Here is an 11,540-nt window from a genome sequence, read left to right on the forward strand (position 1 = left end):
CCTAAGCCAGCAGGTGGATATCCCCCGAGGGGTCCCAGACTGCGAGAGGGCACAGGCTGGGCTGAGGGCCCCTCCCCCTGCCGAGTACACAAATTTTTGTGCACTGGGCCTCTAGTTTTATATAAATGGAATCATGAAACATATGGATACTTTTGTATCTGGCTTTTTATACTCAGTATAATGTTTTCAAAGTTTGTCCATGTTGTAGCATGTAACAGTACTTCATTCTTTTTTTAGAACTGTTTAAGGTTTACAGCACAATTGAGTGGAAAATCCACAATATTTCCATATATCTCCCCCCATAGCTTCCTGTTAATAATGTCTTGCATTGGTGTGGTATATTTGTTACAATAGATGAACAAATATTGATACATTATGTTCAACTAGAGTCCACAGTTTACACTGGGGTTCACTTTTAGTGTTATATGTTCTATGGAGATTTACAAATTATACATTTTTATACATTAATATGCCCTTTATATTTTTAATACAAATTTAGTGATACATTAAATACTAAACAAATTTAGTAGTAAATAGGTTAGCTTTGCCTTAAAATATTTTTGACATTACTCTATTTTGATTTAATGTAACTGAAAATGTTTTATTTAATATCTTGAGGTTAACTGTCTTCTTTATTTTTTGTTTTTATTTTTATTACTTTAACCTTTCTTCCTAATCAAACTAGTTCTTTGCTTGTTAGTCTTGTGTCCTTGTGCAGATCTTATATATAAATGCATATATTCCTTAAGAAAATTTCACAAAAATATTTTTTTATCAGTCAAAATTTTTACAAGCTAAAGAACATAATTTTTTGTTAGCTCCCCAAATTAGGGATTAATTTACAAGCTCACTTCCAGTTCCAATAAAAAAACCCATAGGAAAGGAGAGTGATTAGAGGCTTGGGTAAAATGCCACAATTGGTGAGTCAAAAAGGATCTTGATGCATAGATGGTTGTAGTCATGTAAAGCATGGCAACTCTCAGAATAGATGTAGAGATTGGATGAATCTTAGTTTCAAGGAGAGAACTGAAGGAAACAGAGAAACTAAATTTGTTAATCTCCCTGAAGGACTTTTTCCTTATTGTCAGTAGATTATAAGCTCCATTATGGCAGAAATAGTTTTATGTGTCCTCACAACGAGGAAACAGAGAAACTAAATTTGTTAATCTCCCTGCAGGACTTTTTCCTTATTTGTCAGTAGATTATAAGTTCCATTATGGCAGAAATAGTTTTATGTGTCCTCACAACCTAGAAAAGTACCACCAGTTAGTTGATCAATAAGAATTTGTGGGATTCATGAGTAGATTTATAAGTAGGATATTTATTGAATCCTTATTTGTAGAATACACTCTGCTAGGCCCTAGAGATAAAATGCTTAACAAGATATAATTTCTGCCCTACATTTTTTATTCTATTGAAGCTTATTTCTTTTTTCAATGTCCTATCATACCTTTATAAACTCTACTCAGAATGAGATTTCCAGAGTAGTTTAGCATTAAAGAATTCAATTGATGGCGTCAGACTGTGAATTCAAGCTCATTACTTTGCCAGAAATCATAGGCTACTTGGCGACCCTTTGCTGCTTGTTGTTTTGCCCACACTAGAGATGAGGATGCTGTGGGCGATGTCATCCCTGACATTTCTACAACTGATTCTAAAGAACACCAATCCTCACACTTTCTTTCATTGCCCACCTCCAACCTATGCTTCCCAGTCTCCAAGCTTAAAGGACAAAAGCTCATTAAAATGAGTGGAGAAGTGACAGGTGGAAGAATCCTGTGTAGAACAAAATATGCATTTAGTTCCAGTGGGAGAGACACTTAAAACTCATTCGAGAACCTCATGCTGAATATCCTAAACTTAGAACAAAAGAAAAATATCCTAAACTGAACCCATTATCCTTCCTGCTCTATATCATAGTTCCAATCTCATTTTTTTAAATGTTTTGTTGTGACCCTGTGTATAGGGTTCTCATACATGGAAATCCCTCCTCATCTACCATTTCTTTTTAATTATAGCAATTTAATATTTTTCCACTGTTCACTTACTTCTCTCCTGCCTTTATTATTTATACGGTGTTGTGTTAGTCCCTCCCTTTCTCCCACTGTCAGTGACGTGAATATTCTGTGCTCTGGTTTTATTCTTCTTGGGTTGAAGTACTGGCTTTGCCACTTAATGAACCTCATCCAGCATGGCCAGTGGTGAACCTGAGGAGGGGCGGTGAAGGATTAAAGAAAACAGACAGAGAATATAGTTGGGGCCTGGTGGATCACTGCACCTGGATGAGGACACAGTGACACAGCCTGTTAGCCGAATCTTTATTTTATAGTCAGATCACACAAAGCAAAACAAGGGCAAGATGTTTACAATGTTCTTGCGAGTTTCAAATCTGCTTCTTTCCTGTTGTTGCAATTCTCTGAACTTTATCAAGCTTCATTTTGGCGGTACTTGCTGCACCTCCCACAGCCCACATCCCTCAGCTACCTAGGACTACAAGGTCAGACTATAAGGTCAAGGTTACATACAATCATAGCCTTTGGCTATAATTGTGATGGGAGAGCTCTGCCCTCCAAGCTGAGACTTGTATGTGGCTTTGGCACAAGAGGACCATGCCCTCTCATCAGTCCAAGGCTTGAACCTGTCCAAATGCTGTAGTCGCTCTGCACAACTTAGTGTGCCAGGGAATTTTTGCTAAGGAGATTCATCTCCAAGGGAGATTCTTAAGAGACTCTTAGGAATTCTTAAGTCTCCAAGAGAGACTTGTGGTTTAAAGAACTGTCAATAGTGTAGAAAAAGCTAAGTTGTTCTCTTCTATCACCAGGAAGGGAAGACTCACTTAAAAGGAGAAGCTCATATTTTATATCCTTGAAGACACAAGCTTGGTGATGTTAGAGAAGGCTTAGCTGCATTAAGGCAAAGGAAACCTCAACAGTGGGAAGGACATCGTCAGCGAGGAAAACAGGCAGTGTTGTCAACTCTTCTCCATGAAGGCTGCAGATGTTTCTTCGTGTTTATTTGACTAATTTTACTTTTTACTCTGAAATCATAAACTGCAACATCAATTCCTTTCTCATTCACATATTCCCAGAGGACAAAAGTCTGGACTTGCTGACCAGTGAGAACTTGTCTGTATACATAAAAGCCTCTCTCTATATAAAAGCCTAAGCTGCCGGATGACCAAACAACCAGTCGACCGGTCGCTGACCACCAGGGGACAGATGCTCAATGCAGGAGCTGCTCCCTGGTGGTCAGTGTGCTCCCATAGCGGGAGCACTGCTCAGCTGACTGACAGGCGCTAGACACAGGGCTCATGGCTGGCAAGCGCAGCTGCAGCCTCTCCCACCTCCACGGCAGTGTTACCAAGCAGTGGCTACCAAGCGACAGTGGTGGCAGGTACAGCAGGGCCAGGATGAGTGGGAGCAGTGCCCAGGCCAGGCTCAGGCTCCTCCCCAGGCACCTGCTGCTTCACACACTACTACATCCCTTGGGCGATGTCAGACTGCCGGTTTGGGGCCTGCAGGGATCCGGCCGAAACCAGCATTCCAACATCTCTTGAGGGGTCCCAGATTGCGAGAGGGCACCAGCCCAGCTGAAGGATACCACCTGTGCACGAATCTGTGCACCAGGCCTCTAGTTAATAAATAAAAGGCTCACCTCAAGAAGGCTTGTTCTCCCACTGGAAAGGTTTTACCATCCTCTCCACCACATGGAAGACTCCAGGTTCACAAGTCGAAGGGCAAGGAGGCAAGGACAAGCTGAGCTAGTAACTTTCAAAAGATTTGAATGATTTCTGTGTATTTCTAATAACAGTAACATGTACTGAGAATTCACTCAGCTGTTGACCCTTCCCTTTAGACACCACCTCTCCTCCACATTTGATAACACAAACATAAGTGTAGAAAATTTCTCTGTAGATGTATTTTTAAAAATATTTTAATATAAATCTTTATTGATGAAAATATTACATGTGTCCATTTTTCCCCCCATTTCCCCCTCCCAACTCCCTCCCCTCTAAGCCTTCACCACCCACTGTCTGCGTCTAGGGGTTATGCATGTACGCATATGAGTTCATTGGTTGATCTCTTCCCCCCTCCACCCTTCCCTGCCTTCCATCTGAGGTTTGAAAGTCTGTTCAATGTTTCTATGTCTCTGGGTCTATTTTTCTTCATCAGTTTGTTTTTCATTAGATTCCACATATGAGTGAAATCATGTGATACTTATCTTTCTCTGACTGCCTTATTTTGATAAGAATAATGCTCTCTAGGTCTGTCTATGCTGTTGCAAATGGTAAGAGTTCTTTCTTTTTTACAGCTGCATAGTATTCCATTGTAGAGTATTTATTTCAACACACACTGAGCAATGGAACAGAAGAAATACCATGCATTTGTTTGCAGTTTTCTTGTGACAAATGGTTACTGCTCATAGAGACCACTTTGTCCCAAAGGTAACATCAGAGGAAATTCTCCCAACGATTTTCCAGTTGCTCCATTCCTCTTTCTGCCTCCCCCTCTTTGAAAGGGGTTGAAATGTTAACCTACTGAAAATGGGCTACTCTCCACACAGAAACAGTTTTCTCACTCATAAGAGCTTTGAGTAGAGGCAGCTCAGAGATACCTAAGGCACTGACACTTCACTTCTTATGGAGGTAACAGAGAGTTAGCTTCTTGGGGGACGCCCATATCAGAACTCCTTGAGTGAGTCACAGAGGTCTTTGGAGAAGAATCAGGACAATTTTCAGTGTGATCTGAAGCTGGGCAGATGGCCACAGATGTGCCAGGACCCTGAAGGCTAAAGTAAGGATGGAGGACCCCACAGAATTGGATTCTAGTGAAGGAATAGATGTGAGATCCATCAACCATGTTGTAAAAGGACACATCCCCACCCTCCCAGTCCAGGAACACTCCTATCCTGTGAGGGCGCTGCCTCAGCGACAGAAGCTCTGACTGGGAAGTGAGAACCCAGATTTCCCCTTCCTTGTATGTCACCACCCAGAAATTCTTTTCTGGACTTTCTACAAACCACCCCTCTCTCTTCACTGTATCTGAGCAGACACCCAGCGCCCATCTGGTTCCAGGTCCACCTTTTGTTCCCACTTTTACTTCTGCCTCCCAGTAATGTCTCCCTGTGGTAAAGCAATTCTGGCCCAGAACACTGAAGATGGCCTCTTGATCCTGCTGTGTGGGGCCATCATGGTTCTGAGAAACATTTTCTTTTGAAGAAACATGTGTTCTACCCTCAGATAAGATGAGTTTAGTATGAGCTGTGTCTGGATCCAGAGTAACAGCCACTGCAGGTATAAAAAAAAGAAAAAAAAGAAAGGTCATTCCACAATCAAGACTAGTTGGTTTTAGGAAAGATTCAAATACAGGAAAAGGGGCATATCGGAAAGAAGGGGGAAAGCAATGGAAGAGTGGGTAAACCATTGTGTTCTATCCATATCTAGTCATAGGAGACGAGTGGTGTGTAGATCATAGAAGGTAGGGGTTGACAGGACCTCGGGTGGCCACCTGTTCCCCACAGGCAGACACTGTTTAGGGAAGACAGCTGTCTCATCTGAAAGCCCAGGATTGGGTATTGCAGGACGGGGTCTCTCCAACTTCCTTCACATGCTGGCTGTTTGCTTTTAATAATTAGGCTTGGTCTCCCAGTGGAAAGGTTTTACCATCCTCTCCACCACATGGAAGACTCCAGGTTCACAAGTCGAAGGGCAAGGAGGCAAGGACAAGCTGAGCTAGTAACTTTCAAAAGATTTGAATGATTTCTGTGTATTTCTAATAACAGTAACATGTACTGAGAATTCACTCAGCTGTTGACCCTTCCCTTTAGATACCACCTCTCCTCCACATTTGATAACACAAACATAAGTGTAGAAAATTTCTCTGTAGATGTATTTTTAAAAATATTTTAATATAAATCTTTATTGATGAAAATATTACATGTGTCCATTTTTCCCCCCATTTCCCTCTCCCAACTCCCTCCCCTCTAAGCCTTCACCACTCACTGTCTGCGTCTAGGGGTTATGCATGTACGCATATGAGTTCATTGGTTGATCTCTTCCCCCCTCCACCCTTCCCTGCCTTCCATCTGAGGTTTGAAAGTCTGTTCAATGTTTCTATGTCTCTGGGTCTATTTTTCTTCATCAGTTTGTTTTTCATTAGATTCCACATATGAGTGAAATCATGTGATACTTATCTTTCTCTGACTGCCTTATTTTGATAAGAATAATGCTCTCTAGGTCTGTCTATGCTGTTCCAAATGGTAAGAGTTCTTTCTTTTTTACAGCTGCATAGTATTCTATTGTAGAGTATTTATTTCAACACACACTGAGCAATGGAACAGAAGAGATACCATGCATTTGTTTGCAGTTTTCTTGTGACAAATGGTTACTGCTCATAGAGACCACATTGTCCCAAAGGTAACATCAGAGGAAATTCTCCCAACGATTTTCCAGTTGCTCCATTCCTCTTTCTGCTTCCCCCTCTTTGAAAGGGGCTGAAATGTTAACCTACTGAAAATGGGCTACTCTCCACACAGAAACAGCTTTCTCACCCATAAGAGCTTTGAGTAGAGGCAGCTCAGAGATACCTAAGGCACTGACACTTCACTTCTTATGGAGGTAACAGAGAGTTAGCTTCTTGGGGGACGCCCATATCAGAACTCCTTGAGTGAGTCACAGAGGTCTTTGGAGAAGAATCAGGACAATTTTCAGTGTGATCTGAAGCTGGGCAGATGGCCACAGATGTGCCAGGACCCTGAAGGCTAAAGTAAGGACGGAGGGTCCCACAGAATTGGATTCTAGTGAAGGAATAGATGTGAGATCCATCAACCATGTTGTAAAAGGACACATCCCCACCCTCCCAGTCCAGGAACACTCCTATCCTGTGAGGGCGCTGCCTCAGCGACAGAAGCTCTGACTGGGAAGTGAGAACCCAGATTTCCCCTTCCTTGTATGTCACCACCCAGAAATTCTTTTCTGGACTTTCTACAAACCACCCCTCTCTCTTCACTGTATCTGAGCAGACACCCAGCGCCCATCTGGTTCCAGGTCCACCTTCTGTTCCCACTTTTACTTCTGCCTCCCAGTAATGTCTCCCTGTGGTAAAGCAATTCTGGCCCAGAACACTGAAGATGGCCTCTTGATCCTGCTGTGTGGGGCCATCATGGTTCTGAGAAACATTTTCTTTTGAAGAAACATGTGTTCTATCCTCAGATAAGATGAGTTTGGTATGAGCTGTGTCTGGATCCAGAGTAACAGCCACTGCAGGTATAAAAAAAAGAAAAAAAAGAAAGGTCATTCCACAATCAAGACTAGTTGGTTTTAGGAAAGATTCAAATACAGGAAAAGGGGCATGACGGAAAGAAGGGGGAAAGCAATGGAATAGTGGGTAAACCATTGTGTTCTATCCATATCTATTCATAGGAGATGCGTGGTGTGTAGATCATAGAAGGTAGGGGTTGACAGGACCTCGGGTGGCCACCTGTTCCCCACAGGCAGACACTGTTTAGGGAAGACAGCTGTCTCATCTGAAAGCCCAGGATTGGGTATTGCAGGACGGGGTCTCTCCAACTTCCTTCACATGCTGGCTGTTTGCTTTTAATAATTAAGTTGTGCCGTATTTCAGTCACACTGTACCTATTTGCATTTAAGTTTCTTTGGTATCCTTTTTCTCTGGGCTTATGTAATAACTCAGTTATCCGTCTCACACAAACACTTTTTATACTTCTAATGGTTGAAATCCCAGGCTCTTTAGTCAGAAAGCCCCACATTGTGACAATCACTCCATCCTTAGGAGCTTGGAAGTTGGTGAAACCACTTTGCTTCTCTCAGCCTTGCTTTGCCCTCATGACAATGAACATAATTCTGAGCCTTCAGCATAGGAGTATGGGGAGCAAGAAATGAGATAACATGTAGAGTTTAATACTATGTCTTGCCCGTGATGAACACTTGGTAAACTTTAGCTTCCAGTAGCTCTAGTAACACTAACACTGTACATTAAGAGTAGCAGTAGCACTAGTACTAGTAGTAAGTAACCTGCTTCTTGTCAAACCCAACATTTTCAATAATTAAAGTTTTTCTAAGAATTTGTATGTGGGATATTATGTGTTTGGAGGATTATGTTAACTAGAAGATGGGTGTGGATGCGGGGATATTCAGAGTAAAGCAGCATGCAGTAGACAAGCAGTTCTCAACCTGTGGGTCGCAACCCCTTTGGGGGTCGAATGACCCTTTCACAGGGGTCGCCTAAGACCATCGGAAAACACATATATAATTACATATTGTTTTTGTGATTAATCACTATGCTTTAATTATGTTCAATTTGTAACAATGAAAATACATCCTGCATATCAGATATTTACATTACGATTCATAAAGGTTGAGAACTGCACTAGTCATTGACAATCAACTCTAACTCTGGAAAGACTCTGAGGCCAGGCCATTGTGCGCTTGCACTGAGCAACAACGAGCTCTGCTCTGTCTCAGGATGGCTGCATAGCAGACTTCCTTCCGGCTGAACTTTTTTCAATATTGTTCGCGTGAATAAATCTACCCTGTCACCGAAGTCTCAGATTGAACATCATTTCTTCATGGCAGTTTCTTTAATCCCCTATTCCTTCCCCTCACAGCAATTGCTATTTCCTTCAAACATTCATCACAATTTGTATGTGCACTTTCCCATGGAGTTAGAGACCAGCCCTGCTGTATTTATTTGACACTGAATGAATAGTTGTATAGATTTAGGCTGAATGAATGATATCAAAATAGTAAGAAATCTGTTAATGTTTCAGCATGAAATTGAGACTGAAGTGAAAGCCATGAAATGCCTAACCAAGGAGGTATTATTGGGTGTTTATATAAATGTTTCTGGTTTGTATAAAAGAGATTATGTAGGACAAAAGAATAGGACCACTCACCCGCTTTGAAATGTTCCTTTCTCCAGTCTAAAGAGAAAAAAATATCATGTTAAAATATGGCAAGAACATGTCCTCTGAACTAGTGGTATGCTTATTCACTTAGCTGCTATATTTTTCTGGACTCTCAGTTTCAAAATAAAATCTCCAGAAGATGGCGCCTTTCTAAACATGCCCTGGAAATGGCTCATGAAATCCTGGGGCACCTGAACCCCCAAGACAACATCAGTTACTCACCAGCATATAACCCAGCTTTTCTCCAGTCTGAAATAAAACAAAGAAGTTAGATATTCCCATTCGAAGGACATTTGCTTCAGACTGAAATTGCTGCAACCACACGAAATCTGAAGGTTTATGATAGTGCTATATTTCTGTGTTCATCATCTCAATGAAAATTATGGGATATTTGTATTCTTTTATATTTCCGGTACTATCTCTTCACACTTTCCACATCCACCAACCCATCTGTGATAAAATATGAGGGTCTGTTTCTTTTGGGAGAAGAAGAGGATGGGCTATAATTATGAAACTGTGTTGTAAATCCTGAAATTGCATTGATGCCTTGACATCTTTGAGCCTCACAAGGCTTCAAATGCCCACCAACTGTGAGCCCTGTTCTCACCAGATATGCTCTCCATCCAGCAGGAAAAGCTCCCACCCAGCTAATTCCCCTACCAGCCAAAGCCGCTGACCCCCACCTGTCCTCAGTCCAATAGTGGGCGTCACCTCCCTGTCAGCTGGCAAAATTATTCAAACATGCCAATCACATACTTCTACAGAAAACAGGAGTGCCTTATCCTCCTGTCATTATGATCCTACCTCCCACAGCCCTGCTGGTTGACTCGGCTCCCAAGTGCAGCCTCCATGTGTCCTGCACGGTGTGTGGTGCCTTCCCCCAGTCTGTTTCTTTTGGGAGAAGAAGAGGATGGGCTATAATTATGAAACTGTGTTGTAAATCCTGAAATTGCATTGATGCCTTGACATCTTTGAGCCTCACAAGGCTTCAAATGCCCAACTGTGAGTTGCCCTGTTCTCACCAGATATGCTCTCCATCCAGCAGGAAAAGCTCCCACCCAGCTAATTCCCCTACCAGCCAAAGCCGCTGACCTCCACCTGTCCTCAGCCCAATAGTGGGCTTCACCTCCCTGTCAGCTGGCAAAATTTTTCAAACATGCCGATCACATACTTCTACAGAAAACAGGAGTGCCTCATCCTCCTGTCATTATGATCCTACCTCCCACAGCCCTGCTGGTTGACTCGGCTCCCAAGTGCAGCCTCCATGTGTCCTGCACGGTGTGTGGTGCCTTCCCCCAGGATGTGAGTATATGTGATTAACAAACTGCTGTCAATCTCATCTGCCCAGTGTTGGGTGACCCCCTTATTATTTTAGGGTTGGGTATTCCCCTTCACCAACAAGGTCTATAGGAGGGGATCAGAACAGAGGGGCAGATGAGATGGTTGACCCAACAATATCAGTATAACTCACCTTGATTATATAATTCCTTCCTTCTGTCTGAAAAGCAATAACAGCCTGTGAGATGCCAAGTGTACAGAATAAAGTAATGACTAGAAAATCTACACTAATAAAAGAGAAACATGCAAATTGATCATCACTCCGCTACGCCCACCAGCCAATCAGGAATGAATATGCAAATTAACCCAACAAAAAAATGGCAGGCGCCGAGCAAAGACTGAAGGCTCCAGCCTGAGTGAAGACAGAAGACTAAAGACTGAAGAGGCTTGGCTTCTCTGCTGTGGTTGGAGCCGAGAAGCCTCCAGGCGTGGCTTCTCTGTTGAGGCAGGAGCAAAGGCTTGGGTCCTGGGTGCCGAAGGAAAATTGGTGCCGGCAGCCAGAGGAAGGAAGGCCTATTGCACGAATCTCTTCATGTCATGGGCCTCTAGGCTATATAATAAAGAGCCAGGATGCTTATATAATTCCTTCCTTCTGTCTGAAAAGCAATAACAGCCTGTGAGATGCCAAGTGTACAGAATAAAGTAATGACTAGAAAATCTACACTAATAAAAGAGAATCATGCAAATTGAACATCACTCTGCTACGCCCACCAGCCAATCAGGAATTAATATGCAAATTAACACAAAATGGCGGGCTAATTTGCATATGCAGGCACCGAGCAAAGACTGAAGGCTCCAGCCTGAGTAAAGCAGAAGACTAAAGACTGAAGAGGCTTGGCTTCTCTGCTGTGGTTGGAGTGGAGAAGCCTCCAGGTGTGGCTTCTTTGTTGAGGCAGGAGCGAAGGCTTGGGTCCTGGGTGCAGAAGGAAAACTGGTGCCAGCAGCCAGAGGAAGGAAGGCCTATTGCACAAATCTCTTCATGCCATGGGCCTCTAGTCTATATAATAAAGAGCCAGGATGCAACTACCATTACAGAAGGACCAGACCGGAAGTCAGTGCTGGGTTGCCGTGGTGACCCAGCACTGACTGGGGCTGCTGGCGGCGCCCAGACCCAGCACTAACTGCCTAGGGCAGTGGCTGTCAAACTGCAGCTCACGAGCCACATGTGGCTCTTTGGCCCCTTGAGTGTGGCTCTTCCACAAAATACCAACTTCTGCGCATGGGCCATGAAGTTTCAATCGCACTGTACATGCGCGCCTGCACATGGTATTTTGTGG

General features: G+C 42.9%; 1 protein-coding gene across 1 annotated transcript in view; it reads right to left on the minus strand.

Moving 5' to 3' along the window:
* Positions 1-6,608: 6,608 nt before the first annotated feature.
* LOC102243514 (butyrophilin subfamily 1 member A1-like) overlaps positions 6,609-11,540 on the minus strand; it is a 14,857-nt gene continuing 9,925 nt past the window's right edge. The window contains exons 5-8 of the mRNA XM_005860126.1: positions 10,397-10,423; positions 9,148-9,174; positions 8,914-8,940; positions 6,609-7,258 (exon numbers count right to left, since the gene is read on the minus strand). Of these exons, the coding sequence (XP_005860188.1) occupies positions 6,609-7,258; positions 8,914-8,940; positions 9,148-9,174; positions 10,397-10,423 (731 nt within the window). The remainder of the gene's footprint in view (positions 7,259-8,913; positions 8,941-9,147; positions 9,175-10,396; positions 10,424-11,540) is intronic.

This window comes from Myotis brandtii, unplaced genomic scaffold (assembly GCF_000412655.1).
Source record: "Myotis brandtii unplaced genomic scaffold, ASM41265v1 scaffold1310, whole genome shotgun sequence".
NCBI lineage: Eukaryota > Metazoa > Chordata > Mammalia > Chiroptera > Vespertilionidae > Myotis > Myotis brandtii.